This window comes from Eptesicus fuscus, chromosome 14 (assembly GCF_027574615.1).
Source record: "Eptesicus fuscus isolate TK198812 chromosome 14, DD_ASM_mEF_20220401, whole genome shotgun sequence".
Lineage (NCBI taxonomy): Eukaryota > Metazoa > Chordata > Mammalia > Chiroptera > Vespertilionidae > Eptesicus > Eptesicus fuscus.
Genome location: NC_072486.1, coordinates 50,943,059 through 50,968,502, shown reverse-complemented (window position 1 = coordinate 50,968,502; position 25,444 = coordinate 50,943,059). Strand labels below are relative to the sequence as shown.

At 42.2% G+C, this 25,444-nt stretch overlaps 1 protein-coding gene across 2 annotated transcripts in view; it reads right to left on the bottom strand.

The window, feature by feature from the left end:
- Positions 1-1,193: 1,193 nt before the first annotated feature.
- TPK1 (thiamin pyrophosphokinase 1) overlaps positions 1,194-25,444 on the bottom strand; it is a 274,215-nt gene continuing 249,964 nt past the window's right edge. For both annotated transcript variants that reach the window (XM_028128971.2, XM_008153985.3), the window contains one exon: positions 1,194-2,549. In XM_028128971.2, the coding sequence (XP_027984772.2) occupies positions 2,431-2,549 (119 nt within the window). In that variant the 3' untranslated portion in view covers positions 1,194-2,430. The remainder of the gene's footprint in view (positions 2,550-25,444) is intronic.

Here is a 25,444-nt window from a genome sequence, read left to right as displayed (position 1 = left end):
CGGGGGTGGGGGGGGAGGTAATGGGGAGGAAGGGGGTGCTGGTGTGGGGAAGTCTCAGTGCTGCCCTCATTCGTGCTAATACAGCAAACTGTATTCCTTTAGCTAAATTTCCACTTAACACTGGTAAGATTTTCAGATTAAATAGCACATGCATTTTTTTTTTTGTGGTAAAATCTTAAAACAATGGACATATTTATTTTACGTGCTGTGAACACATTTCTAGTAATGAATACCTAGTGGCTGAGCCCCGAATTGTGAGGTAAAGTGACAACAGGTGCTGAGAATGCCCCACTTGACCCAGCACTCACTGCTTTCCAGTTTCCGTTGGTGCAGGTGTGGTGTGCAGTCTTGGGTAAGCTTTTCTGCTGGAGGTTCCCAGTTAAATGAGTTAAAGGAGCCGGTGCTGGCCGACCTTCCCTGGCTGCTGTGCACTTGTCTGTGTGGTGACGGGGGAGCTTGGCAGTGTGTGGACAGGAGCTTTGGGCTCTGCATTTGTGCTGAGAGGAATGGAAGGACCTAGCCGTGGCTCTCCCTGCTGCCCAAGTTCTTCCTCCTCCAGCTTCCTCCATTTCCTCTACTCTGGCAGGGCCTTCTCTCTTCCTTTCCCTCCGGCTAAGAAAGCTCTTGGAAAGCAATCTACCTATCCTTCCTTTCTCAGTCCTAGAGGATACACAGGTCTATACCTAATCCTATTTTATAGGTGGGGTCACAGGTAAACACCCAGTACAGGGCATCTAGAGAGGAACTCCCAGGGAGAGAGGTTAGAGAATCTATATATATAAAAGCCTAAGTGACCGTTATGACCGGCTGACCAGTCCCTATGATGACACATTGACCACCAGGGGGCAGATGCTCAATGCAGGAGCTGCCCCCTGGTGGTCAGTGTGCTCCCACAGCCAACCTCCCGTGGCCAGCCAACCTCCTGCGGACCCCTCCGGCAGGCCCGATCTGCCCTGATCACCGGTGAGGCCGAGGGACCCCACCTGTGCACAAATTCATGCATCGGGCCTCTAGTGTATTGATAATAATTCTGGTGGTTCTCCGAAATCAGATGAGTGAAGTATTGTCCTTACTAATCATCCTTTGAGCAAATCTTTTTTAAAATGTAGAAACACTGTAACACTGAGGTGATTGGTGATAATGAAGTAGTTGAGAAATATTGTTTTCTTTAATACTGACCACAGATGTGCACATTAATTAAACATTTTTATTTGACATCTGGATTTCAGTCTCACACACATTGCACAGATGGTTAAGAGGATCTCTCGGTTACCTGCGTGCTGGTTCAGCAGAGGCCCTCTCGTAGCACCAGGAGGAAAGAGCTGCTGGTCCCTTTCCCGCAGCGGTGGCCTGTTGGCAGGTGCTTCTACTTCCTGGTTTATATGGCCACACACCGTTTGGGAATGGGACAGAAGAGGGTAAGAGGCTAGAACAGGGTCTAATCCTAAAAGCAACGTGAATACGTTTCAAGGCCGGGGGTTAACGCTCTCACCCTGTGCAGGATCTGCCCAGTAACCGCCAATCAGTGTTTAGGCCCTGAGTGTGGGAAGGGGCTCAGGACCCTCCATCCAGTCCCTCCATTTCCAGGTGAGGAGGGGGCTCCGGGGAGTCAGGTGAATGGGGCACAGGAACGCAGGCTTTCAGACCCAGGCTCCTCAGTGCACGGAGCTCACTTATCCCACAAGCTGCCAGGCTTTTTTTCTGGTCATTGGAGTAAGCGTGTTGTCTGCGAGCCAGTGTTTCTCAGTCTGAGGTATGTCAGGGGTGATTCCACTTCAGGGCTTGCTGTGCACAGTGGTCTCAGTCCTGGCTGCAAGGCAATGAGGCAGCTCTGGGGAGTCTCCCAGGGCTGTATGAATCCATGCCATTCCTCCTTTCACCTAGAGCTTCCATAACCGCCTGCTTTCAAATTTAATAATTAGGTCAATGGTTCTCATTTTTAAGAGACAGTAATAAGGCTGAAGTAAAAGGGTACAGTCCTAACATATCAATCTGCTACACAGGAATCTAATGCTAACAGGCTCAGAAGCAGCCCTGGGTGTCAAGCACTGGAGGGTGTACAGCAGGAGGCCTGTGTGCTGATACCAAGGAGCCCCACTGAGCCTTCTCAGCTTTGAATTAAAGTCATTTTCTAGGATAAATGGAATGATTAATAACATAAGGACAATCAGAACTGAACTGTATGGTGGAATGATCCACATTAGTTTTTCAACCGAATGTAATAGAGCTTATTTATTTTCTTAACATAATGATGTCTCCCCTCACTGTAAAACTGAGATCTGTCATGTTACCTGAATTACCTAAACACTGACATCTTTAAGACGAGTGGGCTTAGACTCCTGCAGACCAAGGGGACCTGTGCTTGTTGCGCAATGAGTTGCTGGCAGATGAGGTAAGTTGGAGGCAGAGCTACGAAGGCCAGTCCCTGGGTCAGTTTTTGATGGCCATGGTCCAGAGGAGCGGGTGGTCCGTTTCCACGGTCACAACACCAGATCCATCGTAGGTATTGGAGGTGCTGACCAGGGTTCCAAAGCTGAGCGCGTGATTTGCTATAAGAAAACGATAAGAAAATGTTTGGTGAAGCCAACCTTCCTCCACACTTGAATGAATCTGTCAGCAGTTACCAAACACAAGTGAGCACGTGCTTGGATAGAAGACATGTGAAATGTGGGTGGGCCAATACAGGACATGGGATTTTAAAACTGGAAGTTTTTCTAACTTGCTGTAACCTCTCTTGCTGGGGCTGGTGGCTGGTGGTTGACCTTTCGGACACATGCCATTCTCATATTAACTTTTCTTTTGTGTTCCTTACCAACGGTAAAACCAAAACCCATTTCTGTAACATGCTACTTCAGTCCTCGCCTGATGCAATTTGAATTTTTCTTGATGATTCAGAACATTTACACCAGTTATTATCTCTATAGCGATCCTGTTTTAGCTTCAAGTAAGCGTAGGATTTTGATCTTTTTTTCCCTCATAAATTAAGAAAAGGCCTTTTTTCCTGCGAAATAGGAGCAAAGGTTAGAGCCAACTCCCAACGTGCAACCTTGAGTGAGCCACTGCCGAAGAGCTGCAAAGCGAGGACAGGAGATGAGCTGTCCTTTAAACCACTTAGTTATCCAGCTAAAGGCTTGAAAGTGATTATAATAAGAACTTATGTATTCATAAATTACATAAATCTATATTTACACTTTCTAACACCGTGCTTGGAGTGAATGCTAGGCACAGAGCAGTTCTTTGTGCCTTTGCTTATATAAGAGCAGTTCGCTTCACCAACCTGTCTTATAAATATTATTATTTTTGGCTAAAATTCAGAGAAAAATAAACAAGTGCTATGGGCCAATACTGTCAGAGTCAGGAAACCAGGAAGTTTCACTGTAGTAATTCAATTGTAATGCTCACTTCCCACTAGAGGGAGCCTGTTATCTTTCTGAGGAAATATTTGGAAAGACAATTTTAAAACTCAGAAATAGTATTATATTACAGGATAATGTATAACTAATATTCTTACATTCTTTAAGGAATGTAATGAGTAGACTCCTGCCTGGACACATAGCAGATTCTCTCATAATTATACTCATTCTAAACCATCACTTTTCCTTCCCACTGCTCTAGATTCCTTATCTGATCAACCCAATTGCCTAAAACCTGCCTGTCCCCCATCCCAAACATCCTGGCATTTGAGGCCCTTCCTCACCTGGCTGCTTCCTCCTACTCGCCCTTTCTTTAATAGAACAGGAATGTCCTATTCCCATGAAAAGTTTTGATGTTCTTTCTCTCCTGGCACATATCTGATTTTTTCAATGCTTGCTGTATCCCTCAAGGCTAAAGTCAAGTGTCACCTTCTAGCCTGTAGAGTTCTCTTTGGTTCTCTACCTACCACAGGTGGATAATAATTCCCTTTCTATTTATAAATTACTTGATCGCTTCCCTAGAAGAGACTTTGAGTATTTCGATTCCAAGTCTAGGACCAGCAACGTATAAGGTGAGTCTGAAACATCTGTTCCCAGAAAAAGCAAGAGAGAGCAAAAAAAAAAAAAAAATCAGCAGAAACTGAGAAGATAGAGATAGAGAAGAATACTGAGAGTGATGCAAAATAATATATCAAACAATAAAAAGAATCCCCAAAGGCAGGGAGAGAGGAAAACTCTTCTATAGAAGAATGCTAACTACTAAAGGAATGAGTGATGGAATTAGAGAATTAGAAAGGCACCATTTGCAGCTGCCAGTGTAATAACTGGTTCAGGCAGGATCATCTATCAATGATGCTAAAGCCACTGAGCGAAATGTTGTTGGGGAGCAAGATATTTACAGTCTCAAAGTACCATTTCATGTATTACTTCCAATTTTTAAAAAAATGTAGCAGACAGAGCTCATATCACCAGTAAAAGAACAAACTGACATTATGTTCTTCCTGATGTGATGCGACATGAACACAAATATAACATCACTTGTGTAATAATTTTTGTCAACATTGCTTACTCCAAATGTAATAAGGGGAAGGCATCAGACCAGTGCTGAATGGGGGACACCTGGCAGGTTAGCTGGCTTGGGGTGTTCAAAGCTGTCAATGTTAAGGTATGTGTGTGGGCTTTTCTGGGTTAAAAGACACTAAACAGATAGTACAATTAAATATAATGTATGGCTTTTAAAGATATTGTAGTGGATTTAAAAATGTTTTAAACAGCATCACTGGAAGAACCAAGGGACATGAATATAGGCTGTATAATACTAATCTATCAGTGTTACAGTTTTTGGAGTAGATAATGACACTGTAGTTATATGGGAGAACATACTTGTTCTTGAGAGAGAGAACCTGAAGCATTTCAGGGGTTAAGTATCATCATGTCTTCAACATAGAGTCCTCAGCTTATGATGATTTGACTCACAGTTCTTTGACTTTAAAATGGTATGAGAGCAATATGCATTCGGTGGAAACTCTGCTTTGAATTCTAATCTTTTCCTGGGCCAGCAATATGCACTGTGATACTGCAGCAGCAGTGAAATGATGCTGCCCAACTGTAGGCTAGCGCAGTGGTCAGCAAACTGCGGCTCGCGAGCCACACGCGGCTCTTTGGCCCCTTGAGTGTGGCTCTTCCACAAAATACCACGTGCGGGCGCGCACATACAGTGCGATTGAAACTTCGTGGCCCATGCGCATAAGTCGGTTTTCGGCTCTCAAAAGAAATTTCAATTGTTGTATTGTTGATATTTGGCTCTGTAGACTAATGAGTTTGCCGACCACTGGGCTAGCGTGTGTTCTGAGCACATGTAAGGTGGGTGAGGCTGTGATGCTGAGTAGGTTAGGTATATCAAATGCATTTCTACTTATGATATTTGATATTTTCAACTAAGGATGGGTTTATCAGGACTGAAATGGTTTGGATAGCAAAAAACACTCAAAGGACGAATTGCATAAGTAGAAAAATGTCAACAATTGATAAATTTGGGCAAAATATATATAGATTTTGCTGTTGGTCTGAACCTTTTCAACATTAAAATTTAGGGGAAAAATGTGGGGGAAAAGGCTAAGAACTTATGAAGGGAAGTACTTTACTCTTGTTCACCTTTATCTCCCTAAGAGCTGAAATAATGCCATTACAAGAATCAAATCAAGAAATGCCCATTGATTTAAAGTGCACCGAAATAAATCCAAATTAAAGAGAATGTGAACCAAAGTTAGGAAGCAGTTGTCTAGGGCCACTGGTGGTCCGTGAGGTCCGAAAGGTTGGCGACCACTGGTCTAGGCTGTGATGTCTGTGCTGGAGCTTCTGGGAAGAACCAAAGTGGGGCTGAGCCCACAGCGGGCACACGGGAAGGAGCTCACTGACGCTCACCAAGGACAACCTTTGCTGCACTTACTGATGCAGGAGGACCTGAAATTAACTGGAATTATGTACAGAACTTAGTGTTGGCTCATGATAAGAGCAGGCTTATTCACTGCTGTGCTTGCTTTTGGACATTATCTCTCAAAACCCTGACTTGCTGAAGACTCCTCCAAGGTAAGCGCGGGCTACCTCTCTATCCTGACAGCCAATCTTTCTTGAATCCAATTGACTAAGGGCTATTATAATTCTAGTGAAAGTGGCTGCATTTATCTGCATCTCTCTCAGAAGTCACATGTCCTGTGCCCTTGGATCAAGGCTGGAAGTCATTAGAAGGCCTCGGATGCTCAATTCTTCCTTCTCTGTTTCCCATATTATGGCTCATCCTCTATCCAAAAACAATTAGACTGAGAACATGCTGCTGCTTGAAGGCATCAACACTACATATGCCAGTTAGAAAATGTCTACTAAGATGAACACTTTCAAGTGTGTGGGCATTTCAAAATAAACCAAAAACAGTGGTACTATTTTCTTGGCTGGAAAGAATTCCCTAATGTGTTATGCCATAAGCATGTTCTACATCAGGCGTCCTCAAACTACGGCCCGTGGGCCACATGCGGGTGTTTTTGCCATTGTTTTTTTTTTCTTCAAAATAAGATATGTGCAGTGTGCATAGGAATTTGTTCATAGTTTTTTTAAAACTATAGTCTGGCCCTCCAACGGTCTGAGGGACAGTGAACTGGCCCCCAGTTTAAAAAGTTTGAGGACCCCTGTCTACACCAAGGCCCTAGGTTACAGTTAAAGAGCCAATCAGAGCTGCTTTAGGGAAAATGAAAAAGCTTACTGGGTTTATGAAATAGAAAGGTCAGTTCAAATCCGTAAGTTTACTTACAGTAATTACTAGTGGTAAGAGGAATGATCTGTGTAGAACTGGACAAAAATTTTCAGTGTAAAAAGTTAGATTTAAATGTGTGCAGAGCAGAAAGCTAGTCTGCCTAAAGGCTGCTTCACTTGGGTCTAGTTACTTCCTTCACCTCCTGCGGCCCTGCCCCCAAACTATTCACAAGAGGGTGAGAATCAGAACTGCACTTGGCCTGAGAGGACTGGCCCCCGCACCCAGGTTCTCATCCCACTCTGTGGCCGACTGGCCGGAGACCACTGGGCAAGTCACTATGTGCTGCTGGCTTCTGTCAACTCTCCACTGGAATATCCTCACCACTTTTGCCAAAAGTTTCTCAGGTGACCTCAGCATCCATTTGAAAAATACCAAAAATACCAATAACACCTGTCCTGTTATCTCCAATACATTGTCGTGGATACGAGTCTGTTAATGTCTATGAAGGGCTTTGACTTCCCCATGAAAGTACTGAAAATTTATTATCAAATGCTTTAAAGTGGCATTTGCTTGTATCCTTCAAATGTCGAGATTCTTCTAAGCACATCAACAAATGGAAATGGTATAGAAAAGTGAAGGAAGAAAATAATACGTGAGGTAGCACAGTATAATTATTTAACATCAAACTCAAACCTGTGGGTGACATCTTTTAAACTTTACCAGTCAAATCTGATAACCCCAGACAAATAAAAAACACAGACTGTTCTGTGGAAGAAAAGGCATCAACATGTGATAGGGGCTGTTCTGGAAGGCTGTACATCGCATGCCTGAGAAAGAGGGAAGAGGTTAGAAGAATCAAACATGTGGGGTTGGGAAAAGTTGGTGACAGCCCCCCCCCCCCCCAAACTGCTTTGAAGGACATTACTAATTTGGGTAAGATTTGACCGAACCAGCATATTTAGGCCTCATGCATAAGTTGACTTGTCGTAAAACAAGAAGGACTTATGCATGTCAACCTTCTCTTTGTGGTACGGTACAGGTAGGGTTAATTGGCTACAGCATATGATGGTAGGATCTGGATTACAGCTGTCACCTGGAGTAGAGACCATTGTGACATCAGAGAGGACAAGGCCAGGGGAGCAATGCAAAAGAAGCCAGGTCACTGTACAAGGGAATGAAGGCCTGGGGAGTCCCCTTCACCAGCCACAGACAAGTTTCTTGCACTTTTCAGTCCGGAGCTAGTACTATGTAATATATGCTACGCAAGTTTGAAGATAATAATTAAAGATGACCACAGCCTGGAGACAAACTGCCTAATCCAGACGTGAGGAGAAAACCCACCGTTCGGTTTGTATGCATGGACCACAACTGGGAAAACATGTTTATGCACAGATACTGAAATTTCCTTACAACATATTTAAACAATAAATTATAAACAAAAGTAGAAGGCCATAGATCTTCACTGAACCCGTGAGAAGAAGGATGGAAGAGTTCGGCCGCTTTGGAGTAATGTTGCAAGTTCTGAGCACAAGGTGTCATACGGTTACAACAAGGGAGCTTTCAAAAAGACATATATTATCATATACATTGACGCACACCCCACAAAGTCTTCCTATTTCTGCCACCCAGGAAGAATGAGAAGGACCGCTGCCTATCCTGACAAATCTCAGGAGTGAGGGTAGGTACCATGAGAAGTTGAATGTCCAAGTCAGGGCTGGGAAGATCCTGTCAGATCACTCAAAGGGTCTGAGTTTAAAAAGCTCTGGAAGTTCTGAAATATTTGCTCTGTAAGTCCCTCAGATTCTGGCTCAATCTCGATAAACTCAGCCAGAGCCCTGCTCCTCGGAGGGGATCCCTTCCTGATGAAATGCTCTCTTCTCCATGAGGCACCCTCCCATGCTTGACCCTCCTAGGGACACGGAAGGACTTGAATTCAGCTCCTTTACAACAGATGATCTTTCTGACACCTCAGCCTGGAACATCATGAGACACAGACAGTGAAATCCCAGGTCACAGTGGCTTCTCACTGTCCGGTTGAAAGTATTTACAGAACAGAAATAAGAGATGACCTTCATTAGACAGAATTTCATCAGAGAGAGTCTGAACCTGGTCTCTTAGGAAAAACAGCATTTAAGTCAGATGTTTTACTATTAAAAGATATGATTTGTTTTATTGAAGGTAATGAAACAGTACCTTAGGCTTTGTCCATAAACCTATAAATTTTTATGTTTGCTCAACATGTATTTCATCATGACTTACTTTCATTTTTTAGTTCTTCTTACTGATATACAATGATAATTCATATTAGAAATAGCTGGCATCTTATATTAATAGTCTAATGAGTCTGAAAATATTTGCCATTCTTAAAAAGCAAGCTACTTTAATTCACAATTGACATATTTCCCCTACTCTAGTTACAATAATCAATCCATTTTCAATAGTCGCGCCATGGTTTCTTGTTAACAGCCTGAACCTCTCTTTTCTTGATGAACTTTCTTTGTAGTAACTAATTGCTTGCAAATAAATATTATACTATCCTGGCTTACATTTATAACTTTCTACTTAGCAATTACTCTATTACTGTGGAGTGGTGGCATGCATGTCCTATCCTGTATGTTCACTGTTCAAATGTCTTTTTCTCCCAATCAGGTATGTGACTTGGTCTGACTCATTTTTTGCATAGGATTGCTAATCTGAAAGGAACTTTATTATCTAGTTGGGTGGTCAGATAAAAGTGAACTGTGCCTACTTGAAGCATCTAGGGTACCAGGTTCAGGGCTCTGTCCACTCCCAAACTAAGGTGAACTTAGGGACTCAGTAGACCTTTGGGGCTTCAGAAAATGTAGTGCAAGAGCCACTGGTCTAACACCCAACCCCTTTATTTCAAGGCTGGGAAAACATTTCAAGATATCATTGAGCTAAGCATGCACAGCGCCAGGGCTGAGTCTCTGAACGGAATCAAACTGCCACTTCACCTGGTGGGCTCTCCAGAATCACATTCAGATTGAAACAAAGTTAAATGACTCGAGCTACGTACTATTTGAGCTGGTTCAAATGTGGCTATATTATCCAGGTTTTTCTAAAGCTTAGTCACATAACAGAAGAAAGCATTTGGCCAACGCTGTGGGCTCAGGACAGCAGAAAAGCTGATATAGAGGATTGTGCCCTGGTCCTTGAGTATGTGAGCGATAGAGCGTGGACAGACACGAAGCACTAACTGAAGCCCTCTGTACTACATTCCACTCAGAAAATGCATGACATAATTCCATTAACCGGACACTATCTGTAGGAGATTTGCTGTCACTGCTGGCTACTATTTAATTATGGTTATTAACAGTTTAGACAGGGGCAAGGGAAAATGATTCAACAGGATTAGCTGCTCAGCACGGTTCAATGCTTAGCTTTTAGTAAAAACGGTTTGCTATATCTGTAGAAAATAGAAAAGGGTGAAATTCAGCTACTCTGTGTTCACTTTCACTATGGGGAGATTATTTCATGGTATAGAAGATTTAAATTACAGAGCTTTTATTTGTAATTCTAGGGAAACTGATCTATATTGTTACAGAAGATGAAAAAATAAATTGAATGGCTGCATTTGCAATTATCTGAATGAAAATTAATCTTTTTAAAATATCTACATCAATTATATGAAAATTAGGTGATTACAAAATTTTTATGTAGAAAAAATATTTACTTTGAAGTATTTGGAGGGAGGGATGGAGAATGGCAATTTTGTTATGTTGAAAAATATAATTCATTCAAAACAATTATATGATTATACAAGTGAAAGTTATATCAAAGTGCAGGTTAAGAAGTCATATTTACCTGGCATGATACAGACAAGTTTACAATTATAATCTGTTTGGTAAAAATAGACTTAATTAAACTAGTTTTTAAAAATCTCCTAAATCACAACAAATATGTACATGTAGAAATAGCTTGTTAGTATGTTTTCTATCATAGTAATTAAGAAATAATCCCATATATTTCCTGCAAGTATCCAGGCTGTCAGAGTGAAAGATCTGTGGCCTCCGGTTCCTCTGATGTCATGTGGCATCTGGCTGGTGGTGGGCTGAGGGAGAGGCAGCTCTGATTGGGCCCTCATGGTGCCTTGTTGACAAGCAGGGTCTAAGCTACTTGTTTTGATCCAGTCAGTAGTGGATGGAGCACCCTAACACTCCCTCCTGATGGTTACAACTGCCACTTCTCACTCTTTTACTCTTTAAGGCATTTTTTCAAGAAGTAATCTGGGAGCAGCAAATCCCTCTCCCCTATTCTTTCTAGAACATCTCTATCACCTGGGGAAAGGTGAGTATTGGCTTTGGGCTCCTTCAGATCTCACTGAACACTCACTGCTGTTGTCTTCTGAATGTTGGCAGATCCTTGGCTGCAGAGATGGCGGACACAGTTGTGTGGTCTCTCTCTCCTACACTCAAAGAGAAGGGCTTTCCAAGAGCTGACTACAGACTGGCCCCTACTTGGGCACCTAGACCAGTGGTCAGCAAACTGCGGCTCGCGAGCCACATGCGGCTCTTTGGTCCCTTGAGTTTTTAGCAAAGGCCAGCTTAGGAGTACCCTAATTAAGTTAATAACAATGTACCTACGTATATAGTTTAAGTTAAAAAATTTGGCTCTCAAAAATTTCAATTGTTGTACAGTTGATATTTGGCTCTGTTGACTAATGAGTTTGCCAACCACTGACCTAGACCATCTGATGGAACTGGAGTAACAGCTGTCTCTGATCTTGGCCTTGGGGCAGGGGCCAGGAAGCCTGTGTGTCTCATTCTGTCAGTGCTAGAGCGTCCTGTTCTGCTCTCACTGATGGACATGCAGTGATAAGTGTCTCCCCTCGTCAGAATCAAAGGGGCAGTTCCCACAATATACGCCGCAGGGCTGGGGCCTGGCGCCAGGCTGTCGTAGGCATTCATCTGACTGCCAGCATCTCAATGTCCTGGTCCTCATTCCACAGAAGTCTTAGACTTTAAATGGAATCCAGAGATGCACACAACCTGTTCCAGGCCCTGCGTCCTGTCAAGGGGCGGGGGGGGGGGGGGGGGGGGGGGAGGGGTAGCACGGGGGAGGTGTAGGGGGAGAGGGGACAGAAACCATCTCAGCGACTTCCTTTCCTTCTTGATTCACAGAGATGTGTAGAGTTCTACCTGGGGACAGGCGTGCACTTTCCACAGATCTAGGCATGATTTTGGGCATCTGGTCACACCCCTGCCCTGTGACTTGTGCCCTGGGGTACCTTTTTCCTGGCACCTTCTGGGCATTTTGCCTGAGAGAGTGAGTAACCTCCTCTTACTCAGGATTTAAATGTGGGTCACATTCTAAATAAATGTCATTCTGATTACTAAATCTGCCATTTCAGTAGGTCTATTTCTCCCCTTGTGGCCTTAATATTCTAAAATTTTAAATAAAAAAGGAATATATCATCTTCCTATCTTCCGCCCATTTTTTTATCAGACTTTTTTCTTATTGAGTTGTGTGAGTTCCTTGTCTTTTGGATATCAACCCCTTATCATCCTATATAATAAAAGTCTAATATGCTAAGTGTACAGTCTGCTGGTTAGCCATTCAACTAATCAGAGCATAATATGCTAATGATATGCTAAGGCTGCTCAACCACTTTCTATGATGTGCACTGCCCATCAAGGGGCAGATGCTCCAACTGGTAGTTAGCTTGCTGCTGGGGTCTGGCCAATCGGGACTGAGCGAGATGGGCTGGACATGCCCTGGAGCCCTCCTGAGATCCCTCCCCAGCTGGCCAACTTGCTGAGGCCGCCCCCACCCCCGTGCATGAATTTTGTGCCCCGGGCCTCTAGTAAGGTATATAAATACTGGAACATTGTATACGTGAAACTAACATAATATTGTATGCCAGCTATACTTTAATCAAAAAAATTTTAATTAAAAAATAGATTTTAAAAATTTGCCACAAATGCAAAGTAGTTTCTAAAACAGTAGTTAGTCCTATATGGCTTTTTTTTTTTTTTTTGTAATAGATGCATTTCATCCAGTAAATGTTTCTAAGAAAAATAAAGCAGGATCAGGGGACTAGGGAATGCCAGGCAGTCAGAGGACTTCAGCAGTAAAACTGCCTTAGAGCCAGGGATCTGCAGAAGTTGTGGAGCAAGCACGTGGACATCTAGGGAGGAAGGCATGCGTGTAGGCAACCAGGGTTTAGAATATACCAGGGACAGGAAAGCAACCAAATGAAGTAGACTGAGTAAGAGAAACAATCAGAGGAGATGACATCATAGAGGGGACCTTATGGGCCAAGATTAAGGACTTAGGTGTTTACTTAAGAAGGAAAAGAGTGACTTGATATGACTTACATTTAGGAGATTCACTCAAGCTCTGTGAAGAGGCTAGAAGGGGTGGGGAGGTATGGCAGAAACAGGAAGATGACTCAGTAAGAAATGATCAGGGCATGGACCAGAGTGAGCAGTGGACAGAATGAGACATCTGGTGAGGTAACTACATGGCTCTCAGAATGTGCAATGAAGAATGGTGGTGTGTTTAAGGATTAGTGTAGCTTATGGATATAATTTCATGTCATGGAAAAAAACCTGTAAAATCAAAGTGAGAAACTATCTTTACTTTTCTTGGAAAAAATGGATAATAATCATATTGAACCTTATTTGATACCTAACAGGCTCAGAGATATAAGCTCATGACCATCTTGTCAGACATCAAAGTCAGATCATAGGTGACCAGTACACTAAATTAATGTACCGTACACTCTGCAGGCAAACATTATGTTTTTAACAGAGCATCTGATTGCATGGCGTTCAACCTTCAGACACAATGCTTGTGAAAAATTGCAAAAGACACACTCTGGTATGTCTGGGGTCTGGCCAGTCATGTAATATATATTACTGGATTCTAAAATGCCAAGATAAAAGAATCAACTTTCTGTTTTGATTAAGCCCAAACCTGACTTACAGGGGATTTCAGAACAGTTGCAAGGCTATTGTAGGAAATACAAAGGTAGCAGATAGTCTAAGTTCCTCCCATATCGCTAATTATGCCATTTAGAATTTAAGAGACAGTGGAATCACAACAGGAAAGGAAAACAATAAGCCTGAAAGACTACAGTAAATTTCTCCTGGCTCCATTTAATTGCCATGTTAGGATTTCAGAAATCTGTCCCTTTGTATATACTTGAATGTTTAAAAACATTCTGTAAAAATTATGAAAAAATGCCAAATTACTGCAATCTACAAAGATATTCATATGCTTTATTTTGTAAAAAACTATTCTTAACCCTTTGCACTCGCTTGCTTTTTTCTCGATTCCTTTATTCTAATGCTAACCGTGTCGAGTCACACTCGACATCCGAGTGCAAAAGGTTAAAGTTTCAATTATGTTAATCTCTTTTTCTGTGAAAAATTTACTGTGAGAATTCAGACATTCAGAATATTCTTTTTATGTTTATTAAAAAGAGTTAGTTATGAGTTTAAAAAGGTAGGAAATGATCAGAAACCAAGATGGCGGCATAGGTAAATACCTACATTGCTGCCTCGCACAATAATTCCAAAACTACAACTAAAAGACAAAAAGGACATCATCCAGAACCACAGGAAAGCTGGCTGAGTGGAAATTCTACAACTAGAAGGAAAGAGAAAAACTCACGGAGAATCAGAGGAGCTGCAAAAGGCTGAGGTACGGAGACATGAGCGCAGAGAAGAAGGGCGGCTGAGTGCCTGGCTGGCTTTCTCTGGAGAGAGGGAGAAGGAAGCTCCTGACTGCACTGAACCCCAGTTCTGGGTGAGACCCTGTGGACCCAGGCTTATATGGGGGGGAATCTGGATTGTTAGGTAGAGAGAAAGGCACATGGAAACTCGGGGGAGCCATGGAAGGCAGGGGTCTGGAGGCACGCGCAGAGTGCACGCAGAGAGGACTGACTGCTGAGGTTGCCGCTGGCTTTCCCTAGTGGGAGGGAGTCAGAAGCTCCCGACTGCACTGAACCCCAGTTCTGGGCGAACCCCTGGGGACCCAGGCTCATATGGGGGGAATCTGGACTGTCAGGCGGAAACTCAGGGGAGCTGTGAAAGGCAGAGGTCTGGAGGCGTGCGCACAAGTGTGCGCAGAGAGGACTGACTGCTGACTGCGCCGCTGGCTTTCTCTAGCTGGAGGGAACCGGAAGCTCCCAACTGTGCTGAACTTCAGTTCCGGGTGAGACTCTGGGAATCCAGATTCATCGGGGGAGAAACTGGACTGTCTGGCAGTGGGCGAAACTCGAGGGCGGCTTTCTCTCAGAGGTGCTTGCAGTGATTACCAAGGGACACTGAGACCCAGGGGCCTCATAGGGCAGGGCTGATTGGAAGCCAAGACTGCTCAGCCCTGAGACTCCACCCCATCCAAGCTGAGCACAGAAGCTTGTGCAATTTTACAAGTCTTGTCCCATAAGGCTGTCTCCAACACAGAAGTCTCCCGGCGTAGACACAGCTGATCCTCACGGCCAACTGGCCTGGAGGTCAATTCCTTCTAGTGATACCAACAACAATCAAGACTTAACTACCACAAGGCTGTACACACAGTCCACAAAGGGGTGCACCAAGAGTGTCCACCTCAGGTAACTGGGGAGGCTGAGCCACTATACCCTATAGGACACCTACCACACAAAGCTACCCTACCAACTCAGGGAAGCAGCAAAAATGCGGAGACAAAGAAATAGATCACAAATGAAAGAAATGGAGGAAAACAAATGACCGGATATAGAGTTCAAAAACACGGTTACAAGGTTTTTCAAGAATTTCCTAGAAAAGGCCGATAAATTTCGCGAGACCCTCGAAGATATGAAAAAGGACCAACTAGAAATTAAACATACACTGACTGAAATAAAAAATATTATACAGAGACCCAACAGCAGACTAGAGGAATGCAAGAATCAAGTCAAAGATTTGAAATACAAAGAAGCAAAAAACACTCAACTGGAAAAGCAAAAAGAAAAAAGAATCCAAAAATTTGAAGATAGTGTAAGAAGCCTCTGGGACAACTTCAAGCGTACCAACATCTGAATTATGGGGGTGCCAGAAGAAGAGAGAGAGTAAAACGCTGAAAACCTGTTTGAAGAAATAATGACTGAAAACTTCCCCCACCTGATGAAAGAAATAGACTTACAAGTCCAGGAAGCACACAGAACCCCAAACAAAAGGAATCCAAAGAGGACCACACCAAGACACATAATTAAAATGCCAAGAGCAAAAGACAAAGAGAATATTAAAAGCAGCAAGAGAAAAACAGTTAATTATCTACAAGGGAGCACCCATACGATTGTCAGCTGATTTCTCAACAGAAACTATGCAGGCCAGATGGGAGTGGTAAGAAATATTCAAAGTGATGACTAGCAAGAACCTACAACCAAGATTACCCAGCAAAGCTATCATTCAGAATTGAAGGGCAGATAAAGAGCTTCACAGATAAGAAAAAGCTAAAGGAGTTCATCACCACCAAACCAGTATTATATGAAATGCTAAAAGGTATTCTTAAGAAGAGGAAGAAGAAAAAAGTAAAGATAAAAATTATGAACAACAAATACATGTCTATCAACAAGTGAATCTAAAAATCAAGTGAATTAAAAATCTGATGAACAGAATAAACTGGTGAATATAATAGAATCAGGGGCATAGAAAGGGAGTGGACTGATAATTCTCAGGCGAAAGGGGTGTAGGGAGTGCGGGAGGAGACTGGACAAAAATTGTACACCTATGGATGAGGACAGTGGGGAGGGAGGTAAGGGCATAGGGTGGCGTGGGAACCTGGAGGAGGGGAGCTATGGGGGGGAAAAAAGAGGAACAATTGTAATAATCTGAACAATAAAGATTAAATTAAAAAAAAAGGTAGGAAACTCTGGAATAAGCAGGCAAGAATGTTGGAAGGTGCAACCCCAATTTGTTTTTTATAGACTTGCTGTGTTCTCTAGTTCGACATAATAGCACAGATTGGCAGGGCTCACAGCTGGAATTCAGGGCTCAGTGTATGTGCACATTTAGGGCCTTGGTGTTATGGACAAAGAACTTTATGAAAATGAAGGGAGGAAGGCTATTTTATGATTATGTTTAGGGCTTGTCTCAATTAGTAGAATATAGTCTGCCAATCCAAGAAACTCCAATGAAAAAGAGTCCCTAAAAGTGCCTCCCTAAGTGTCTACATTATACAAAAATAAGAATATTAAAAGTATTATTTCTCTAAGTTTGCTTCCTACTCTGGATCACATAAGCCCACGAGAGACCAGGTTTGTTTTGCTTTCCGTTATATCTGTATACTTAGCATAGTGCCAAGTACACAGTGGACTCACTATAAATATTTACTGAGTGAATAAATGAATACCTAAATAAAGCAACCAACATACAGACTGAGAATGATTTTGGTGCTCATGAAAAAAATACAGACCTGAAAGCGGTGTCTTCTCTGCAAACACCCACCCAGGCTGTGTCTAGGTGACCAATAACCCACCCAGAAAGCCAGACACAACCAAACCCGCTCCTCCTCTGTGTTGATTCTCCCTGAGCTCTCAAATTAAGGGTCTTTCACTGACTTCAAAAGAGAACCCTTTCATAGAACTCAGCATTTCCTTAACTAGTTCCTGATTGAACCACACCAACCCCTTCTCCAGAACCTATTGCTTCTAGGCCACCTGACACAGGTGTGTCCACAAGTGCCAAGGGGAAGGAAGCACTGTCCCCAGTGGCTAGGTCCTTGCTTCCTGTTTGGTCCCTCTCATCTATTTCCTTACCACTGAGATCATTAGCAACTTCGATTACTTTCCTTTGATCTGTAAAGTACTCATCCAGGATGGAATTTTAAGAAAGTTCTTGTGTTTCTGATAAACTCTTTTGTTAAGCTTTTCATGTTAGCATAGCATCAGTGGAGACTTCGTGCCTCTTCCCAGCTGGTTTCAAGGTGTTTCTCTCCCTGGATGTAAACAGCACTTTCTCTGTGGCTCAGTGGTTTTACAACTGGAGGAAACATCCCATTAAAGTTTCCCACCAGGCAGTTAGGAGGAGAGACATTGATTATGTGAAGGGAGGCAAGGTTTACTATATAATCAATCAACGGTAATACACCCTTGTTTCTCTTATCAGGGAAAATGTCTCTCAAATATCTTACAGGAACCAGGGAATTTCTGGACTAGTAACAATAATTCTAAAGGTTTGCCTACTACAATAGACTATCAATCATATATTTACCATGCCTTATGGATACACTTGTATGTTTAAATTCTCCTTAAACTCTTTTAAGCCTAAACAGCCAGTATAAATAATATATAGTCATAAGAGCTTTGTGCAGTAATTAGTGGAAAGTTTGGGTCAATGCTCTGCTTTATTTGATTCCAGATTTGAAAAGGAAATTGGCAACATGCTTGATATATGGCCAGTAAGAACAGTGGGGCGGAAGTCCAGTCTCTGGTTGTGAGAGCCTAAGACAAGTCCCCTATTCAGTTGGGCCCTCAGTATGACAGATGTAAGTTTGTGCTCGGTGACTTGTTAAGTCTGTCCTTTAGGCCACTGGTCTCAGAGATCTGGCCTGACATTCCACTTCCACAGCTTGGGTTTACCAAAAACATTGTCCCTATAGTACAGCTTAAACTTCAATTTTAATTTCTGAAATACATTCCTACAGCTTTCCTTACCTCCATTCCATCACTATATTTCCTGGGTCTCTCTTCTCTCAGGTTCTGTATTCTTTTAAGTAATAATATTGCCTCAGCATCTTGTCAACATTTACCCGAACGTCTATAATTCCATCCACCCACCACCTCCCTTCCTCTGGTCACAATACAAAGTAAACATCTCTGGACACTCTGGATCCTGTTGACCCCGACCTCTCACAGTTTCGTCACCATTCTCTCCTGTTTCTTCCCATCTCTTTATTTCTGTGAACACTCAGAATTGTCCAAGGCTCTGCCATCTTGAACTCATCCACGCCCTGCCTCACTGAGCCCCTTTCAGCCATCTCTCTTCCCCACTTTGAGCTCAAACATTGGAGTTAACTACTCTTCCATTTCCACTCACTCCACAACCAGCTGCCATGGAGGTTCCACCCATTTCTCCCCTGAGACTGTCCCGGGATCACCAATGACTTTGTTTTGTCCTCTCAGTGCCTACTTTGTGACGGGTATGTGGTAGAAACTACTCTTTCTTTTTTTTTTTTTAAAAATATATTTTACTGATTTTTTACACAGAAGAAGGGAGATGGATAGAGAGTTAGAAACATCGATCAGCTGCCTCCTGCACGCCCCCTACTGGGGATGTGCCCACAACCAAGGTACATGCCCTTGACCGGAATCGAACCTGGGACCCTTCAGTCAGCAGGCTGATGCTCTATCCACTGAGCCAAACCGGATAGGGCGAAACTGCTCTTTCTTGATTTCTTAACTTGAAAGATAGTTCTGCATTGTTGAGCTACACATGGGCTATAGCTTTACTTGAATGAACTCTTACAATCCTCCCAGCAACCGGATGAAGTAGGTATTATTGCTGTGATTACTAGTCTGGAAATTAGAGCTCACTCACCGAGGTTACATCTCCCCATGCAAAACACACACCCGTCCTTCCTCTCCAAAACTCAGCCTGCCTTCTCCAGCTGAAATAATCACAGTAGCAGGCAGGAAAATACCTAAGAAAACCCTTGGCAGATTTCTTAGCACATGAACACTAGCTCAGTACATGTTATTTTCCCGCCTCCTAAAACCATGCCTTGCACATGGAACGTACTCTAAGTCCTCACTAATTCAATATGCCCAGCGAGGTCAGAACGATGGCAAGCACATGATCACTGCTGGAAGCTGCGGGTGCCGCGGCTTCAAAGGCAAATAGGGACATTCTTCCGGGACCTGGAGGCCTCCAGAGGCCATTGCCTGGCCACATTGGTTTTAGAAAAGAGTAAGAAAAGCCTTCTACTTCTCCTTTTTACACAATATGCACTCACTGTTTCTAAAAAGGCAAAATTACAGCGGGTGCTATTTGGTAATCACAGTCATCTTTTTTAGAAAATGATTTACCTTGACCTCATTTTGGCAGAGATTCATTCGTTACCTTTTCCCCCTCTTACGTGCATGTCTAAATATTGGAATTCATGAGCTTTAGCTGAAAATCTGCGATTCTAAAGTGTAATTATGGGGCTGAACAAAACAAAAGGGAAGTCAGAGCTTAGAGTGACGGTTGTCTTCTCTCCCTTCCCTCCACTGGAGTCAGTTGATGGGGACGGAGAGGATGCAGGCAGCTGGCAGAGCTCCCTTCCCGTTCCAGGAATCGTGCAAGGGAGAAACGAGTGGGCTGTGTTCACAGTGCAGGCACAGAGCTCCAATATCCCGCCCAATAAACACGTTAGCCTTGACTGGTCATTCTGCCCGAAGATTGCTAACTGCTCAGGAAAACCCCCAGGAGACAGTTGCCAGTTTGCCGGGAAGTCCCACGAAGAAGAGGGAGATCTTTTATGTATTTTGGGTATTTTTCCTCAGAGCAAGGAGATCTAATGGGACTCATGCTATTAGAGACAATGTTACTTTAATGATGCTGTCCTTAAGGAAAGAAAACGATGCCAAGGGAAAAAAGATGATGAGAAGCTAACAATTCACCAGGTGCCGGCTTTACACAAAGGATGGGTTTCTGCCTCAAAATGTACTACAGGCAAATAATTGGCAAGAAACCTCTAAGTGAGATAAAAGGAGCTTAAACTCAAATGTGAAGGGGAAAGGAAAAAACAAAAAACAAACCACCCAGCTGAACTGCCAAAAGCAGGCAAATACAGATGGCCGTTGATATCTTCTGGATGCCACACTCAGGTCAGGAGCAGATTCTGAGATTCTCATGAAAGCTAGTGGGTTCATGTGATTAGGTCCCTATGTACTAACAGAGAGGTAGAAAGAAAAAAAAATCCTCCCTACAACAGAATTCTACATTTGATCCTACCAGAATGAATATTACTGTTTTATAATCATAACTCTGAGGATGGCCTCACCATTGGGAAAGACAAGTGGGAACACATGAATGATGGGAAAATATAAAAGCTAAAGATTTGGAAGATCATAAAACCAGAAAGTGCTAACTTCAGTCAATCAATTACAAGGGTCACGAGAGTGGTAAACACAGAAGAAAAACAAAGGTCACCTGCTCAGGTGGGGCACACGCCATGGCAGTGGGAACAAAGTGCCTTCTAAGGTCTGTCTGTCTGAACACACACAGAGGGGTGTCGGCTGTGTATCGTCAGAGTTCTGTGAGTTTCTGGGCCAAAGGCTGGCTAGGCAAAGCATCTTCCCTGGGGCTTCAGGAATTGGTAGTATTAGGGAGACTGCCTTTCTACTGCTGGTCATGAAGGAAACCCAAAAGTTAGCGGTTACCATCTCTAAACTTGAATACCCTGTTTAAGTTGTAGGCTTACCTAACAGGGCATTTAAAATATTGCAAAATAATGCAAACCCACAACAAAACACCCAACTATACATCATTTTCCAAACCACCTTGCATCTCTCTAATGGCCCATTTTTTAAAGACTTGCAGCCAGAAGAGCTTCAATGGGAGAAGGAAAAGTGAACCCAATGCAAGGTGAGCCACACCTCTATCACCTGAGTATTACAGCCAGAAACTTCAGTTAAACAGATTTGATAGAGTGGTGCTGCGTGAAAAGTCAGTTAGTCCAACCAAATCATCTCAGAAAACAGAGTCTAAAGGGACAAAATAGAGAATTCTAATCAAGTTGCGTGCACAGGCCACAGTTCATCTTAGCCCTGAGAGTGGTGCAAAATATTCTTTATTATGCAGTCCTGAAGATATGAAATGTTTAGTCAGAGTCTGGTTTGAGATTTAGAAATAGTAAAGTTTGTGGGAGGTGGAGTTGCAGAAAGGCATAACTGACAAATTTGAATAACTATAGATGAATTCATTTAAGAAAGTAAATGTATCCTAAAATTCTTTAAAATAATTTGTTTAACCAAATAGTGTAAATGACCCATTGTTTAAACTGCTATGCAAATCCTTCTCTTTAGATAAGAAAAGGTTTGATGAATAGTAACACATTCCAAATTAATGACATTTAAAGAATCATTAACCATACTACCTTCAAATGCAATAATCATGAATGTTAGAAGTTACAAAGTCCTTTATCCTGCCAAGCCATCATGATTTATTCTAAATGGGAATACAACCATTGCAATTATGGGTAACACATTCTTTCTGAATTTACTTTTGAATTTGAGAATTGGCACCAACGTTTAGGACAAGACACTCTTTCTCTATATCTGACTAAGCCATAGTTAATATCTACAATATATTTCCTGTCTCTGACTGTTCTAGTCTTTCCCTAAAACCTAATACTCATCTTAAAAGCAAATATTATTTACAATGTACCACTCCGACTTCCGTGAAAAATTTGTAGTCTTGGATGTTCAAGTATAGGGAAAAGAGACAGTCCATCTCATCTACAGTCTATTTAAGCAGTATTCCACAACTACACTCACATGTCACTGGTAATATTTATGATTCTGCAAAGTGACATTGTCGTTCAAGAGACAGGATTGATGGGCCTAGAAAGAACCAGATCAAGAAAGATTCTCGTTCTAGGCTATTAATCATCAGAGAACCACTGCATAATTTCTTACGAGAAATGACTGGATGGAAGTAATATTTTAGAGGTATTTGACAAATATGATAGAGAATTTTAGAAATATTTGACTAATATGATAAAGCATTCTGAAGTGGGAATTGAAATAAAATACTTTTGCATTCAACTTACATTATGCTGTTGCCCCACTAAGATGGTAACTACTAATCCTTTGTTAGTAAAACTCAGATTTTAAATTATTTTTCTGAATTATTTATGTGGATTGATGTTCTCAACTGCACATGTGCGGAAGTATGTCTTGAAAATGGTTGGTTAGATAATGGCTTAATTTGGGAGCTCGATTAGCAAAGCACCAACCTCAGTTCTTCTAGCTAAGATAGCTCCATTCATTCATTTCAACAACAAACGTTTTCAGGTATTTACAGCTGTAAGTGAAAGTTAACAAAATTTTAAAAAAGGAATACAAATATGAATGTTTCTATAACTTGATCATTTTTAGTAGAAAAAATAGGGAATGGTGAGGTTAAGGCTAAAGGGCATTTCTGTTCCTTAGGTTCAGATTTCTGATGCATCAGTTATTTAAAAAGTTTTTTTCCCCAAAAAATTTCACTTAAAAACATTATAAATGTACTTATATAAATAGACCCATTTTTTTAAATCTTCACCTGAGGGTATATTTATTGATGTGAGAGAGAGAGAGATACCAGTTGCCTCCTGTACGCGCAGGTCTGGGGACCAAACCACAACCTTGGGATGACACTCCAACCAACTGAGCCATCTGGCTAGGGCTTTACAGTCAATACAGTTCTGAGGTCAGAACTTATTTCAATTTTTAAAGAATTTTCATCGAGGGCAGAGTGTACTTCTAATTCTAAGCCCCTTGCCGTGGGCTTGGCCCTGTGACTGTTTTGGCCAGTGCTTGGTGGATGGAGAGGGCACAATGACAGCCAGTACTCAGGCCTTCAGAGGCCCTGGAGGCTCTGCTTCCTGTCTGCATGGTCTGCTGCCACCTTGAGACTATGCCAGCTCTAGGTCCAAGCGGAGACATGAGGAGCGAGGTCATCCACATGTCCCACCATCGATTTAGGACAGCGGTAGCCAACCATTGGTCCGTGAGGTCTGAAAGGTTGGCAAGGGCTACTTTAGGAGGCCAAGCAGGGACCCACAGGCGCTGTGAACTGTCCAGTTTAGTTTAGCCAAATCTTACCTGAGCTGCAGCTGTGTGAGCAACATAAACAATTGTAGTTTGACACCAGGCGCTTGGAGGGAGCACGAAACACAGCATCTTTGTGCAACAGCTAAGGGATACCATGGCACAATGGATTATTAGAACCCAACTTTGTGGGCTCTGGTTTGAATGGAGATTTTATCTATTACTTTTTCACTAGGCATGACACTGTGACATACAGAACTTACTCTGTGTGGTTTTTGTGCACTTTTTATTGCCATTTTCAGCCATTTTTAATTCTTGGTTTAACTACTACCTTGACTTCCCACTGCCTCTCCTACTTTTTGTTACTATCTATGTATTTCCCTATGTTTTAGAATCAATTTCTCCACTTTTATGACATTTCGTTTTCTTTCTTGGAAACCCAAATTTAAAATAATGGTCTCTCTCTAAGAAATCTTTCCATCTTAAGATCCTTATAGATTTTGTGGGGGAAAGGAAACTTTAATAATAGTCTATTATCACTCTCACTTTTGCTTAATCTTAGACCAGGTTGTGACAATTCAGGGAATACCCCCAGAAGCTTGCTGTGCATTTTTAAACAGCAGTTTATACATCAGAATGCATGAATGAGAAATGCAGACCTGGGAACATATCCCATGAAGTGCTTTGGACACTCCGACAACTGCAATTCAACATAAATTTCTGTGTGTAGCTGTAAAACTTCTGTCCTGGGGACACAGGGTACTAAATTGCTTCCTGCCCTCTTTAATAATCATCTTAGTTTTTACAACCCAGATATTCCAAGATAAAGATGCCTTGATGCCTAGAGAGATAGAAACGTCCAGATTCTATGAACGTTACTGGAGCACCCATAGGCTGCTCTCTTCATCTTTATATTTGAGTCTTTTTCCTGTTTGTCTAGACGTGGAAATAGAGTCTTGGGCAGGAGAGCCAGGAGAGGAAGCTTAGCAGTGAACAACTACTCTGTTTCACTTTCCTTTCAAACAAAGGAAGGACCTGATGGAATTCATGCTGGCCTTTTAGTGGGGTCTTAAATGTCATTAGCATAGGGAGAGCCTTTTCACCTGGAGTATCACATAGCACACTGATTTTAAAATGCATACATCAGACACGTGTTTTTAAAGACATCACCATTTGGCAGACAGTATGACTAAGTGTAAACTACTTTAGGAACTTTAAGCACCGATTTTTTCATTTATTTTTAAAAGCATCAATCTGCCTTTCAGAGATACTGGTATTTGAAATATGCTACCAAACAAATGCAGAGTTTCATATGTTTTCACAAAAATCTAATTTTCTGGATAGAGTTGAATTCCAGTTGACTTTTCTAATCAAGCAGATGAGTTGACACCTGGTCCCAGGTTCACCTTAATGCAAAGCCCCATGTGCCCCTTAAGGAAGTACCTGTCCACATACGCCATCTCTAGAAAGCCAGTTTTAAGATCACTATGCATAATGCCAAATTTCTGAGTTGCTTTCCTCCAGGATTACAAGAACAGAAACTTCTGGTTCAGAGATTATAAAACAGGCTCACTAAGAGAGAGAAAAAAACATTTACTAAGCTTTCTGCCTTTATAACCAGTTCCACAACCCAGATAAGGCTGTAGAGACAAGAACAAACATATTTATAGTCAATTTCTTTCTGAGTCCTTGCACTTCCATAGCTGCCAGCAGATGTATGCAGTCCCTAGCATTAGTAGTAAGGCCATCTGTGGTACACTGATTCCCAAGCAACATCGTCTGAAACATCTGCCTGAGGACCTGTCTACGAGTCCGGAAGTCAGATGCTCTTCTAGTCTTTTAGTGCTTGCTTTAGGAATGCCCACATGCTGACCCTAACAAAGCCTGATTCTGTTCAGTACCTTCCCCCACTCTGGAGAACACAGAGGACAATAACTCCACTGAATCATCCCAACTTACAGGTGCACATGTTACAATCATTGTGTATTTTAATTCTGTTATTTTCCCTTCATTTTAAAAAACCTTTTATCTTATATAATAAAAGCCTAATATACAAATTGT